The 14356-nt window shown below is 59.0% G+C and overlaps 2 protein-coding genes across 9 annotated transcripts in view; both read left to right on the plus strand.

Annotated features, from left to right (window-relative positions):
• The window catches only part of PDLIM2 (PDZ and LIM domain 2), a 13268-nt gene extending 9213 nt beyond the window's left edge, over positions 1–4055 (plus strand). For all 4 annotated transcript variants that reach the window (XM_081810101.1, XM_081810102.1, XM_081810106.1 and 1 more), the window contains 4 exons: positions 151–233; positions 481–626; positions 2131–2248; positions 3273–4055. In XM_081810101.1, the coding sequence (XP_081666227.1) occupies positions 151–233; positions 481–626; positions 2131–2248; positions 3273–3450 (525 nt within the window). In that variant the 3' untranslated portion in view covers positions 3451–4055. The remainder of the gene's footprint in view (positions 1–150; positions 234–480; positions 627–2130; positions 2249–3272) is intronic.
• A 350-nt stretch (positions 4056–4405) lies between these two features.
• C2H8orf58 (chromosome 2 C8orf58 homolog) lies at positions 4406–13770 on the plus strand. Of its 5 annotated transcripts, none has more exons than XM_081810114.1 (7): positions 4410–9273; positions 10426–10937; positions 11289–11468; positions 11554–11671; positions 11808–11920; positions 12144–12250; positions 12774–13770. In XM_081810114.1, the coding sequence occupies exons 1-7, from the start codon at positions 9225–9227 to the stop codon at positions 12883–12885; spliced, it is 1191 nt and encodes a 396-aa protein (XP_081666240.1). In that variant the 5' UTR covers positions 4410–9224; the 3' UTR covers positions 12886–13770. The 5 variants fall into 5 exon arrangements, with proteins under 5 accessions (XP_081666252.1, XP_081666240.1, XP_081666248.1 ...); XM_081810122.1 differs by having other exon boundaries at positions 4411–9273; positions 11289–11429; XM_081810118.1 differs by having other exon boundaries at positions 4412–9273; positions 12168–12250.
• The last annotated feature ends 586 nt before the right edge of the window (positions 13771–14356 follow it).

The following is a 14356-nucleotide window of genomic DNA, read 5'->3' on the forward strand; positions in this document are numbered from 1 at the left end:
CCCCGCCCAGGGCCTGCTGGGCAGCGGCAGCTGGGAGCCCTCTGGTGTCGGGCCTGGGGAATAGCCGGGCTTGGCTCGGCAGCCCGGACGGCTGTGCAGGCCACAGGCTCGAGCCGCTGACTCCTCCCCTGGTGCCTCTCTGTCCCGCAGGCCAGCCTCCCCCGCGCCAGCGACTCAGCTGTGCTGGTGCTGCCGCCTTCCCCGGGTCGGCGTTCCTCCAGCCCCAGGCTCAGGTAGCAGTGGGCCCTGGAGGGTGGGGTGGAATCCGGGAGGGCCTGGGAGGTTAGGAGCCAGACAGGCTGTCCAGAGAGGAGGGATGGGGGCGGCGGGGAGTGGGGGGGTCCCGGCTGCTTTAAGCCCAGTTGGCTCTCCTCTGAATCCCCCCAGAATCCTTTCCCCTAGGGCACTCTTTCCCTGCACCCATGCTGGTCCGCATACCCAGGAGGGACCCTCACTCCTGGCTGCCTCCTGTCCCCGCAGTGTGGACTCAGAAGGGGGAAGCCGCCTTCTGGAAGAGGACTCAGAAGTCTACAAGATGCTGCAGGAGAATCGTGAGGCACGGGTCGCCCCCCGGCAATCCAGCTCCTTTCGGCTCTTGCAGGAAGCCCTGGAGGCTGAGGAGAGAGGTGAGCCCCTGGGGGGTTTGAGTGTAGGAAGTAGGTTATGGCAGGACACCCCTGACTGGACGTGATATTGAACTGGTATTTCTTAAGTGCTCATCACAGGAGTAGGCACCAAGGGGAAGTCCCTGCACTAAAGGAGCTTTCAATCTGGTAGGAGTTACAGGGGTACACCCAGAGGTGCTGGCTGGGATCAGGAAAGTGTCAAGGGAATGATAAAGGTGGGGGGTAGGGCCCGTGGGGGCTGGGTCCCCAGGGAGGGCTTCATGGAGGAAGATGAATTTGACTCGACCCTTGAAGAAAGATCAAGACTTTAACAAAAAGCCTTAAGATGGTGGCAGGGAGTTCGAGCCTCAGAGAGGGCACTGGGGAGGGGGTTGAGGGGGGGGAGATGGTGGCGGGGAGCACCGTGGCCTGCGGTGGCTGGCACCCGGAGGGCTTTGGTGTGGGAGCAAGAGAGTAGCGGGGCCTGGTCTTGGAGGTTGAGTCCTAGCTGTGGGGTCTCATGTGCCAGGCGGAGGAGTGCCCTAACCCCGGAGGGCCCGTTAAATAATGCCAGGCCGATGCTGGAGTGAGCAAGAAGAGAGATACGGGCTCTCGCGAGCCATTCAGTTGTTCAGTCGCCAGACATTTCCTGTGCTTGTCTGATGGGCTGTGGTGTGCCGAGTGTGGGGGCCGAGGGCAGTCCGGCACCTGTCGGCCCTTGAGGAACTGTTGATCGGGGCGGACAGGCCTGCACAGCTGCCCCGGTGGTGGTCGGGGTGCAGTGGTGCTGTGTGTGTGTGTTGGGGGCACTGCCTAGTGCAGGGGAGGGGCGAGGAGGCCTGGCCTGGCAGTGGTCTCAGGGAGGCAGACGATGGGACAGGCGGGAGCACTGGGTCAGCTGCCTCACCAGTACAATACCTGGTGGCCGGTTTCAACTCTGACATCAGCTCCTGGGGTGTTCACTGGGGTCAGGGGGCAGGGAGCAAATCCTGTCCCTCGTGACCCCGCGGCCTTGGTGGGCCCTCCGGACAGGGCCCAGGGAGAGGCGGTGGGGTGCGGGGAGCGCAGACAGCCCGTGACTTCACCGCTGGAGCCTTGGAGTCCTTGGCTGCCCGGTAACAGCGGTGTCGTTCCGAGGCTCACATGCAACAGTGCCCAGAAAAGCCCTTTGAAAACCGAGTAAAGGTATTGCGGGGCTGCTATTATCTATCATTGCCGTCTTCTAATTAATGTCATCTTGACTGGATCCCGAGGGGAAACGCCTGCTTGGTGGGGTGTGTGGACACAGCACAGACACTCCTCGGCTGCCGCAGCGTGGGCTACCTCGGCCTCGGCCAAGGAGCGGCCGCCATCACTCCCTTCGGCCCTTACCACCTGCCTCACACCCGGTGGCCCCTTAGAGGTCGTGTGCAAGCGCGCCTTTCGGGGGTCTCCTCAGAGCTGTGCTGGAGGAGTGAGCGTGGCCTGCCCGGCTGCCGCCCCCGGCCCCGCGCTCCAGTGTGTCTGTCTGCCCCACCCCTCCCAGGTGGCACGCCTGCCTTCCTGCCCAGTCAGCTGAGCCCCCAGTCCTCCCTGCCCACCTCCAGGGCCCCGGCCACCCCGCCCAAGCTCCACACGTGTGAGAGGTGCAGCAGCAGCATTGTGTGAGTGTGGGCAGCCCGGGAGGCAGGCACGCCCCGGCAGGGCGGGAGGGGGGGGGAGGGGGGGAGGAGGGGTGCTCTCAGGAGGGATCTGCGGAGAGCAACTTGTCAGGGCCCCTGGAGGGGGGGCCGTGCTGCGGTGCGGCTGTGGGAGGGGGTCTTGTGCGGTATTTTCAGGCTTCTCACAGTGCCCTGCTGGCTTCTTCCCGCGGCATCTCCTCCTTGCTCATTTCTTTCGCCCTCGGAGGAGGAGGAAGAAATGCTACTGCTTCTGATTTCTCTCCAGTAATCTCAAAGCCTCTGGAGATCTGCCTCTAGATGAGGCATTTTCCTTCTGGAAAATGTTGCTCTTCCCTCCCCACTTTGGAAAGGGATGGATTTTCCAGAGGTAGATTCATTTTTCTCCGTGGGTGGCATTAGAATGCAGCCGGATTCTCCGGCAAATCGCTGAAAGCCCACTCCCCCTGCCGTAGATGTCTTGCACGCAGTGCTAACGGTCAGATGACTCACTTGAGGCAAATCCCTTAGCGTCTGCGGGCTTTAGTGTCGCCTGCAGAATGGGGTACTCCCCGTGCCTGCTGTGCAGACGCGCATGGGGTGGTCCTCAAAGAGCAGCTGCGGAGCTCCCCGGGACCCGTCAGAGGGATTGCTGGCCCACACCCCAGAGCTTCCATTTTTTCCAACTTGTCCCCAGGGAATGCGATGCTGTGGGTCCTTGTACCTGCGACCACTGCTCTATTAACAACCCAGAAAATTCAGGATGGAGTTTATCTGCCTTCGTGTAAAGGAGAAATGACTTTTTTTTTTTTTTAATTAGAGGTCCTGGGGGTGGGGGTTGGGGGGTTATTGAAGCGAGAGCCCTGAAGGAAGGCTCGGGGACTCAGGGTCTGAAATTTGCGGATCTTCCCTGAATCTGCGCTGGGAACTAGGCTCCCTGGGAACGAGACGGGCGGCGGTCCTGCCGGTCGCCCCGCCTCCACGCAACCCCCCAGGCTGACGGCTCCGCCCTCTCCATCGCCCCCTGCAGGAACCACGCTGTACGCATCCAGGAGGGGCGCTACCGGCACCCGGGCTGCTACACCTGCGCAGACTGCGGGCTGAACCTGAAGATGCGCGGGCACTTCTGGGTGGGGGACGAGCTGTACTGTGAGAAGCATGCCCGCCAGCGCTACTCCTCGCCCCCCACCCTCAGCTCCCAGGCCTGAGCACCTGGCTGTGCTCTTAGCCCGCCCTCGACTCTCTGGACACCTCTGTGCCAGGGCCATGCCAATAGCAAGTTGGCATGGAAGGGTGGTGGTGGGTGGTGGGGCCCCTTCCTCCACGCTAGGTGCGGCCAGGGCCTGGGACCTGTCCTGGGCTGTGCATGAGGACGGCTTCGCCGGCCCAGGCCTGTGCTAGATACTCTCACTTCCCCCTGCAGGACAGGCCGTGCACCAAAGTCGGCGGTGGGCACCGCATTGGATATCTTTGTGCAACAGGGGTTAAGCAGGTTGGGACAGAGAGAGAAATATGTAGAAAGAGAGGGGTGGTCATAGGCGAAAGGTATTCACTCTGTAAAGTTTTCAACATATGAGCTCTATAAATATATATACATGGACAAAACAAAGTAGATCTTTCCTCTCCTTCCCTGCCCTGGCCCCTGGGGATGAGTTTCTCTCTACCACTGGGTAGAAAGTCTTTACTGACATATTTTTTCCCCCTTTATTTCCCCCCTTCCACAAACCCCTACTGAAGAGGCTTGTTTCTTTTAATGGAAGGTTGTGCTCTTTCTGGACACCCTCCCCTCTTTTTTAAAAAATATTTTATTTTTAAGTCTCTCTACAACTGATGTGGGGCTGGAACTTACAACCCCAAGATTAAGAGTTGCATGCTCCACTAATTGAGCTAGCCAGGCGCCCCTCCTGGACCCTTTTATTTATTTATGGGCACCTGGGTGGCTCAGTCGTTAAGCGTCTGCCTTCGGCTCAGGTCATGATCCCAGGGTCCTGGGATCGAGCCCCACATTGGGCTCTCTGCTCAGCGGGGAGCCTGCTTCTCCCTCTGCCTCTGCCCCTGCTCCTGCTTGTGTGCCCTCTCTGACAAATAAATAAATAAAATCTTCTTTTTAAAGATTTTATTTATTTGAGAGAGAGAGCACAAACACTCGCTGATGTGGATGAGCACGAGGAGGGGCAGAGGCAGAGAGAGAAGCAGGCTCCCCACTGAGCAGGGAGCCTGATGGGGGACTCTATGCGGGGCTCGATCCCAGGACCCCGAGATCATGACCTGAGCCGAAGGCAAGCACTTAACCAACTGAGCCACACAGGCGCCCCACGTCCTGGACTCTTATAAAGATGCCAGTTTTACTGGGATAACCCTTGGTTCTTTAGAGCACGAGTTTCTCACTGGGAGCAGGGAGAGGCGGAGGGGTGCTGGAGGGTGGGCAGCAGAGAAACAGGAAGCAGGCCCAGATGTCCATTCTGTCCAGGCCCGGCTCAGGGCGACAGACTTGTGCTCCCCTGGCACTGGCTGGGCTGGCACTCTGTGCTCCTTGCTGTACTTGCGGTGATTGCTGCCAGCCCAGCTGACCTACCCAGATGAGCCAGTAGGCAGGAGAGGGGGCAACATCTAGAGTACGTCCTGCACTTGGCCAAGGCTGTCTGCACCCATCTGAGAAAGAGAATCACCAGAAAGAACCTTGGACAGGCTGCAGGTTAGCCTTGCCTGGGAAGGACATGCCAGGGGAGCCCCCCACCCTGAGGGACCACCACGCACCAAGGGCCTCACCTCCAAGCCAGGGTTTTCTGTGTGCCCCTTCCCTGGGAGACCCTGCTGGTTCACTGCTAGTTGATTTGAAAACCAAAAACAAACCCAAAAAGGATGGGTGACCAGTGCTAGGCGTGTCTGCGCTCAGGTATGGTGGAATTGAGGCAGGGGGCAGGTCCCCTACCAGATTTAGGGCTTGATTCACCCACCACCCCAGTCCTAATCCCAGAGGACATTTCAGAAAGGTGCATGGGTGCTGCTGGGTGCTCCAGACCCACCCCACCCCCCAGCCTGAAGAATGGGCCACAGCCTCAGCTTTATTTTCACAGAAGAGATCAAAGCTGGACTTCAGAGACTGTGCTATCTGGCTTTTTGGAAGGAATCTTGGTGGAGACTGTTTGTGTTGGCTCCCTGGGCACCTGTTGGTATAATTTACACCCTGACATAATTGTCTCACCTTTTGCCTGGATGGCTGCTTTTATTTTCACAGAGAAGATCAAGGCTTTCGGTGGCTCAGGAGTACTGCAGGCCAGAACACCTGGTCCGCAATGGGATGGCCTCCTTGGCGCCACCTACTGTCAGGTGTAGCCCACGACAGGGGAGAATGCCTGCAAAAGGGGCAGTCACCCCTCTGTAAATACCGGGTCCTGGCACAGTGAGAACACAGAAGAATGTAGCATTTTTTCATGCTTTCCTGAAGGCAATGGTCAAGTGGCAGCAACTGAGCTGGCACGAATGAAATCATAGTACATGGCCACGAGTGCCAAGAGCTAATGTGGGACATACAGGCGTGCCCTGTGAGTAGAGCAGAGGGCATCTGTGTGTAAGGATGAACAGGACTTGGACAGGTGCAGCAGACAAATGCCGACAGATGGGGGTGAGTGCAGGCGGGATGCTCAGTTTAGGGCAGTGGCTAAAGGATGTACCAAGAGAAGACTGGAAAGGGAGATGGGAGCCTTGAATGCCAGAAGAAGTGGTTTGACCTTCACCTTGAGGCTCTGGGAACATTTTGAACATTTTAAGCAGGGAAGTGACAGGTTGGAAAAGGGGGGTGGGAATATTAACATGGTCAGATCCTCACCTGTAACAAAGCTTGGTGGGCCAGCAGTGTTCTAAGGAGTAGAGGAGAACAGATGTGGAGTGGAGACCCTTGTGAAAGGGGTAGGCCGGAGAGTTGCTGAATGCCTTTCCAAGGCTGGATGGGTACAAGCTGAAATCCACCTGTTTAGTTGTGGCAGGCAGCTCTCCTTCCGTGGCCGGAGGGTTTCAGAGCACTCTGCAGCTACACAGCCAGCCCCAGCTTGGGAGCAAACTGGGGAAGATGCAGTTACTAGCCAAACCCACTGGTCAGAGGAGAAGGCTGGGGGCAGTCTTTGATCTTTTACCCCTGGCCTCAACCCCACCCCAAGCCAGCTGTGAGCGCCCACCCCCCATGACCCAGACATAGTACAGTGGTGGGGGGGGACCACCTAATTTTAAGACAGCAATTTGTCCAGTGCTGTGCCCTCTTCACTTTTTTCTGCATCTGGGGGAAAAACTTCAGAAATGAGGACAGATTCAAGTTGGAAGTTCCCTGAGAGAGCATCTAATATAGCCCCCTTCAGTTAGAGATGGGAAGGTGACATTCCCAAAGTTACATGGCTAGATAATTCTAACATACAGATGTGTTAAGTGCTTTAATCCTCACAATTCTGAGGTAGGTATTGTTATCCTCCTTGTTCTATAAATGAAGAACCTGTGGACAGGGAGTATGAGTAGCCAAGGACTCTGAGCTGGTAAGGGGAGGGGCTGGCAGTGGAACCTGGAGTCTGAATCCCGCATTTCTGGTTTGGGGTGGGGGGCTTTTGCCCCTCCATCACGAGAGGCTGCCTTCCCGGCCACAAGGTAGGTCACCATGGCTCCCAGCCATCTCTATTCTGGCAGGAGCTGTCCCCAGCCCCTTGGCTTTGCCCTTCCTCCCACAGGGTCTAGCTCAGTGCTGAGCTTGCAGGAAATGTGCTTCCTGAAGCTGGGACTTCCCCACGGAGATTGAGGGGCAGCTGGGCATCCCTGCCTCAGCCTGAGGGATGACTCTGCTCAGCCACTGTGTGTCTCAGGAACTCAGGGCAGCCGCTCACCTGTCAGGTGGTCATCGAGGGGGTGGCTGAGCGGCCCTTGCCACTCCTTCACGCACCGCTAGAAGGGAATGGATTCTCCTCTGGTAGGAGGCAGGGTGGGAGGTGGTCATGCAGGGGTACAGAGCCCTCTGGGTGGTCACAGAGCTGCTCCAGTCAGGGCTTCAGAAGGCAGACAGGAAGGAAGTGTGTGGCCCCCATGAGGGATCCCCAACACCGTGAGGGCTCAGGCATATCTGCATGGCGGGGAGGCCCAGGCACGTGGCCTGGAAGGGAGTGTGCTTGGGCGTGTGTTGGGGGGGGGGGCTGTGGGTTCTTTTGAGCCCACACAAAGCCTTGTGCTGAGACACTGCATTCCTGCTGGCTGGGCTTCCTGTTCCAGATGCATTCCTGCCCCAGAGTCACCAGGGAGACTGCTTGGAATCTGGCCCCACATTCTCCAAATTCAGGGCGAGATCTGGCAGAGGTTCCCTCCCTTTACCTCCCCACCCTCTCACTTTGGAGGAAGGAAGCCACCTGATAGGCCAGCCCTCCAACCCTCCTACCTAGGGAGGGCTGGGGTGGGGTCTGACACTGCCTGTGGGGTTTGGTGCCACACATCCTGTTGGACAAGCATAAAGCAGTTCCTGCCAGGCCCTGCCTTCTGTTTCCCTGTCTATATCTGGGAAAGAGAAATGGAGTGGGGTTGTTGTCTAGGAGGATAGGGTTAAGAGGGTGCAGCCCAGAGGACCTATGCCTGGCAGGGAAGGGCTTAGCCTGAAACTCAAGGTGTTAAGAGATGGCAGGTAATTCAGACACTAGGCTCTCATTCTTTCTCCAGCCTTGGCTACAGGCCTCAGTTTCCCCATATTATACAGTTAGAATCTTATAGTTTGCGGCTCTCTGATAAGGCTCTTGTGTAAGGAAGGTGTTTGCGGAAGGGTCTGAAGGAGCAAGGAGCAGAAGAGGGTGGGCAGACTGTTTTCTCCCCTCCCAGTTAACGGCCACTTCCTTCCAAGGGCTCCAGCTCCAGCCCCTCCCCCGGAGGCTCAGGTGCAAGTTTGCACGTCCACCAGCTCCCTTATCTGCCTCCAAGGGATTTGGGTCCTGCTGGGATTTTTCCAGCCCTGTCACCTTCCTCAGGAGGATGAGGTTTCCTTAGAGGCCAGCAGCCCCCCTGGTCACCAGGCTGTGTTCCCTTCAGCAGCTGCCTGGGCTCCTAGCCTCCTTTCAGGCTGGGAGCCTTTGAGGGTGAGGGATGGTGGAATCTCAGGACCAAAAGACGGTTGGGGTGGGGACAGGGAAGTATTTACGTTTCCACCGCCTCCAGGCTGCTTCCCTGTCCCCCTGGCTCACTGCCCCAGATCCTGAAGCCCCCCACCCCCAAGCCCCAGCTTTAGGGTACTCGGGTGAGGGAGACATATGGGACGAGGAGGGGACTCAGATCTAGCCCAGGACTCAAGGCGCTCTACAGTTGTTGGAAAGGATTTCCATGTGGACAGGGATCACTTCCCCCTTCCATCGCGTCAGCTTTCTGAGTGGCTGAGTGACTTGACCCAGGCACACAGCTGGGAGCGCAGGGACAACCTTGTCCCGGTCAGCGCTCTTCCCGCAGCCAGCACGTGGGGCTCCATTTCCTTCCGCGCTCCCGTCCAGTCCCCGCCGACCCTCCACCCCCATCCCCCGGCTGCATTTCGGCGGCAGGAAGACAGACCAGCATGTGAACCGGGAGGGGGGGTGCCGGGTAACCCCGCACCTCGAGCCTGACAGCGTCCGTAGGCGGGGGTCTCCGCTCCTCGGCCGGCGGCGGGAGCGCTGGGCTGCCCGGAGCCCGAAGGACGGCGGATCGAGGCCTTTTCCCGGCTCCCCGGCGCGCCCCGCGCGTCCCGGCTCCCAGGCCCCGCCCCCGCCCCCCGCGGCCGCTCCGGGCGCGCCCCCGCCCCCTGCTGCCCGCACACCTGCGCGCCCCTCCCCCCTTCCCCTCGCTCCCCGCCGGGAGGGTCCGCGGGCCGCGCCCAGCCGGGGCCGGACGCGCGTGTGAAGCCGCCCGCCAGACAGCGGCGGGGGAACGCTGGCCCGGGATCGCGGGCCGGCTGCTGCGGCCGCGGCCGGGGCGCCGCGTCGGGGCCGGGAGCGGGGCCATGCTGGGCCGGCGGCGCGTCTTCGCCGTGGAGCCGCTCGGCGGCCGGGGTGAGTCGCCCACCCCCCAGGTCGGCCGGGGCCTGCCGCTCTGGAGCCGCCTCCCGCGCCGAGCCCCGGTCTGCGCTCCCCGTCCCAGCCCGTACACCCCGCCCGGGGCGCCCGAACCTCGCCGCCTCCCTTCCGACGGGCTGAGTGATGGCGCCGTGCGCTTTGGAGACCCTCTGGGTTTGGGCGTTAAACCAGCCACCACCTTCCATCCCACTTCCCCCCGGCTCCACTTCCCTCTTAATTCCCGGTGTGGACCCTTCGCCCAGCCCTTGCCCCCGCCGGCAGGTCCAAAAGCCCCCTCCGCGGCGGCGGATCCCTTCCCGAAGGAGACTTCCTGGCTGGCTTCTTTGGCCAGGGGGGGGCCTGGCCTGGCCCCCAGCTCCGCGGCGTGGCCGGCGGTGAGACGGCGGCAGCCCTCCATCCTCTCCCGCACTAGTTTGTGCATCAGTTTTACAGCTGGGGATCCAGCGCGTGGGTAGGGCCTGGCGCAGGGGGGACAGTCTTCGGGAGCTAGCGCTGCTTCTCCTCCTACACCCCCCCGCCCCGTCCCCAACTCTCCACCAAATCTTCACTATTTCTCATTTAAAAGAACAGAAGACCGCAGCGCTTATAGCTATTCTTATTTCTATTACCCTCCCCTAGCAGCTCCCGGAGGGACTTCATCTTGCATCCTGATGCTAGTTTGGACCCCAAGCTTCCTTCTTTGTGCCCCTCCCCGTTTCCCCGAGGCTAGAGGGTCACAGTCCTACTGCCCCGTGGGGAGTAGTTGGAGAGACTGAGGCTCCCCATTCAGGACTTGGAGCTCTTAGGCTGACCCTAGGCTCCTTAGCACAAGAAGACAGCAGCAACCCCCTCAAAGGAAGGCTAGGCCATCCAAGGAGCTGGTGAATATGCCCTACACGGTTTTGCCTACCACACAGGCCAAATCCGGGGGGTCTGTGATCGGCAACAAAAACCGCTTGTGAAGGGAACCCGTGCTAGCTTCTCCCAGCCAGGGATGGGGAGAGATCTGGGCGGGGCTGTGGCTCTCCACCCCATCTCCTCCCTTCGCCTCGGCCCAGGACACTCCTCCCTGGGGAATGCTGCTAGTTGCCAGGATTGCTGGGGGCGTTAGGGGCAGCCTGCCCAGCCTGATGCTGACTCTCCTTGCAGATGGGGTTGGTGAGGACTTGGCACACGGTTGTGTAGTACCTGGAGTCAGCAGCACCTACCGACGGATCCCGGACGCTGCTCAAGGTGGCTCGCTGGACTCCTGGAAGGGAGATGGCCAGCTGAGAGGTCTCAGGAGGCAGGAGCCACTTCTCAAACTGGCCTCCCGGGACTCAGGAGTGGAGATGGTGGTTGGGGACAGCCTCCTGGCTACCTCACCGGGCCTTTCTCAGGACTCTCTGGACTTTGAGCCCACAGGGAGCCCTGAGCCCCTGGCCCTTGCTTCCACGGAGCCTCCTGCCCACCTAGGCCGGCTGCTGGCCAACCGTAAGCTGGAGCAGGTGCTGGAGCGGTCCCGCCAGCTCCCGACTTCCCCTGCCAGTATGTCACAACACCCCCGCTCCCTGAAGTCCCCCAGCGAGCCTGAATGTGAAATGCCCCTTTTTGGAGCCGGGGAACAGGAGGCCACTGAGGCAGAAACTGACCTGGAGGCAGGCCTGGAAGAAGCAGAGGTGGTGAGTGTCAGCTCTCAAGCTGGGTCAAGAGTGGGATGGAAATGGCCTTTTTACACGGAGGGATGGGTTGCTGGCTGGTGGGGCCTCACTGACTTGTTCTCCTTGGAGCTCTCTTGGGGTGGGGCGTTCCTTGCCGCTAATTGACGGGTTGTTCTCGCCTCAGCCCACTCCCAGCTGTGTGGAGGTGGGCAGGATGGGGGCCGGCCTGACAGCATGCCCGGCTGGGTACTGGGAGGCCAGTCGGGGGTGTTTGCCTCCTCTCCCTGGCCCCTCTGCTCCCATCGGCTGGCTGCCCAGGATGGGAGCCTGCTTGAGTTCCGAAGGGCCCCCCTACCTCACTCTGTCCCACAGGCGGGGGGCCTGGGGCCTGAAGCCCGGGCCTGTCTCCCAGGGCAGGGTCTCCGCTACCTGGAACACCTGTGCCTGGTGCTGGAGCAGATGGCAAGGCTCCAGCAGCTCTACTTGCAGCTGCAGACCCAGAGGCCCCCACGGGTGAGTGAGCCGCAGGGCCGGCAGGCCAGCAGGGGTCAGGTGAGTGGGGGCGGCAGAGGAGGGCTGGGACCCCTGGAACCAGCCCTCGAGTCAGGTCTTGAGTGCCCGTCTGTCCTGTGCACAGGATCCTGAAGCGGAGGAAGAGGAGGAGGCGGGGAAGCCCACCCTGGCCCCCTCACCGCCACCTTCTCGTGCCCCAGGCCGTGAGGTGCACGGACTGCCCAGCCCGATGCAGGAGACAGGTGAGGGGCAGTCGTGTTTCCCTCTGTGTCTTACCTGCCCAGGGCTGCCCTCCTCCCCCGGCAGACCCAGTGAGCCCTGGGCTTGATGGGTGGCTTCCTGCTTCTGGCCCTGGGTAATCTGATTCTCTTTCTGAAGGGGCAAAATCAGCTGCGCCCCTAAAGGTAGGGCTGCCCGGTGTCAACCCTCCCATGCTGTTAGAGGCTGCTGCAGAGCCCGCTCACATCTTTCCATCCTCCCAGGGACACAAGGTAGGTGCTGGGTATGTGTGGAGGCAGGGGACAGGATGGAGTGGGGCTGTGGGGTGGTTGGGATGTGTACACAACGTGAAGGCCAGGAACGCTGGGAAAGTGACAGAATTCCTGATTGGAGCAGGTGACTTGTCCTGGCTGTGCTGCCCGCTGGCTCTGGCAGCTTGGTCAGGGGCATGTTGTGGGGAGGAGCTCTGTGGTGATCCCCTCACCCTCTGCTCAGCGGGATCTCTCCCACTGGAACAAGGTCAAGGTCCTGCTCAACCGGATCCGTTGGAGGAGCCCGAAACACCCTGAGTCCCCTGCCCCTCTTGATGGCCCTGCCCCTAGGTGAGTCCTGGAGCCCAGCCCAGGTGATGGCAGAGGAGGAGCCTGATGAACCAGGATGCTGAGATTGTAGGGCCAGTTGTGTTTTTTTGGTCCCTTGGAAATCTGAGAGACGTAGATAGTCTTGGAGAGGGTGCAGGAAGAAACAGAAGGTAGTTAAAGCATCCCGTTTACAGGGGAGGAGGCTGGAGATTAGAATGGGGAAGGAAGTTGCTTTCCTGAGGCTACCTGCGTGGTGAGTCCATGGCAGAGCCAGGACCAGAGCATGGGAAACCCCCTCATGCCCGTCCAGCAAGCCCTCACCCCTCACAGCTGAACCTTAGGCCACCTCTCAGATTTGCTGGGAGAGCAAGGTTGGGACACAAAGGATTCCACAGTAGGTGATGGGGGGTAATATGGGGATAGGAAGCACTATGTCGATGTCCCCAGGCTCCCCGCGGCAGATACACAGTGTTCCATCAACTCTGGGGCCATTGCTGCCTTCGTTTCCTCCTCCTAGCCTAAAGCTACCTTTTCTTTTCCCCAGGATTGAGTCAAGGGGCGTCCCTGAAAGACCTCCATGCCAGCCCCTCCGGAAGACCTTTATGCCATCATTTGTGGTTAAGAAGCAACGAGCAAAAAACCTTTCTGTATGCTGAGACCTCCTGGTGCAGGGACGTGACCCTGCGTGGGGGTGTGTGCAGTGAAGTCTTCTTCCTCGCCCTTTGCCCTGTTGCTGCTTCTGGGCACTGCCAGGAAAAGCTGCTGATGCTCACCCTTCTCTCTGAGGAGAGGGCTGGATCTTTCTCCTCTGGGCAGCCTGGAAGAGGAGTCCTGGTTCCCTGAGAGGCCCCAAGGTGCGGCAGCCTCCGGGCTCCTTGCTGGTTGCCAGAAATCCCTGGGCCTAGTCAATGTGAACTAACTTATTTATCAGGAGTCCATGGAACGTGTTTGGCATGGTGATCTCCCGGGGCCTAGTGTGTCACAGATGTGTATTTGTGCAAAATGATACGTGTATCTCTGTGAGTCTGTCACTGTTGTGAACTGGCTGGATACAACCGTTTCTTCTGAATCATGCACTCAAAGGGTTGGTCTTCTGGGTGAGGTAACTGCGAAAGGATGGAACTGAACTTCATTCCTCAGTGGGCAGTTACTGATTTGGAGTCCTGCTTTCCTTCTCATACCTTCATGGGTAGCCCCAGGACGGGCGGGGCGGGGCTCCTATCTTGGGTGCCTCTGCATGGAGTCTTGCCTGTGAAACAGAGCCCCTGAAGACCAAACCTGGAATGGAAGGGTCAGGGACAACATGGAGAAAAGCAGAGTAAGCTTCAAGATCTGTCTTCAGCTGCTTTGGTCCCTAATAACCTTTACATATCAGAGCAGAAACCAGAGACATACTAGCTTTTAGACCTTGACAAAAATCCCTTAACTTTTCTGAGCCATAGCTTCCTACTTAATCTCCCAAATGGTTTAATGATACCTGCCCTACCTACCTCACAGTCTTATTATGAAGATAAAATGAGATTAAACTGTCTTGAAGTGCATTGTGAATATTACATGAATAGGAAGGGGGAGGGCATGGGGTTGGAAGGAGGCCAAACTGGAGGGATGATGGGAAGGCCAGAGGATAAAGGAGGCCTGGAGTGGCTAATGCAGACAAAGGGCCAGTGATTAGTGGCAAGAGTTGAAGCATGTCATTTCACTCAACTCTTAGGTTTCATATCTGAGAATTAGGGCACTAATGCCTGACCTTATTTTCCAGGGTTGTGAGGACTAAAGAAAATGTTTCTGAGAACATTGTAAATGTCTACCAAAATATTGTGGTTTATTTATTACAGCATGTAGTGTTCCTAGCTCTTTGCTAATTGAGAAAGGGGAAAAGCTTAGTCTCCTGCAGATATCCAGAGGATGGGAGGGGACGGGTGTGTGTGTGTGTGGGGGGGTGTCAATGGAAGGGCTGGGCTAGGGATGAAGTCATTGGCTTGAGTCAGACAGGAATGTCTCCTAGAAATGGCCACTGATCAGGCACTCTCCTCCTTCAGTCAGGAGGGGCTGCTTCTCTTGGGGCTGCAGCCCTGGGGTCTGCCAGAATGAGGCCAGGTGTCGGGTGGTAGGTGCTCGCTTCTACTT

The sequence above is a fragment of the Leptonychotes weddellii genome, chromosome 2 (genome assembly GCF_054177405.1).
Source record: "Leptonychotes weddellii isolate Sample4059 chromosome 2, ASM5417740v2, whole genome shotgun sequence".
Taxonomy (NCBI): domain Eukaryota; kingdom Metazoa; phylum Chordata; class Mammalia; order Carnivora; family Phocidae; genus Leptonychotes; species Leptonychotes weddellii.

Coding starts and splice junctions, on each gene's coding strand:
- C2H8orf58 (XM_081810114.1), top strand. CDS start 9,225: ATGCTGGGCCGGCGGCGCGTCTTCGCCGTGGAGCCGCTCGGCGGCCGG. Junction 11,469..11,553: donor GGCAGGCCAGCAGGGGTCAG/GTGAGTGGGGGC, acceptor TCCTGTGCACAG/GATCCTGAAGCGGAGGAAGA. Junction 11,921..12,143: donor CATCCTCCCAGGGACACAAG/GTAGGTGCTGGG, acceptor CCCTCTGCTCAG/CGGGATCTCTCCCACTGGAA.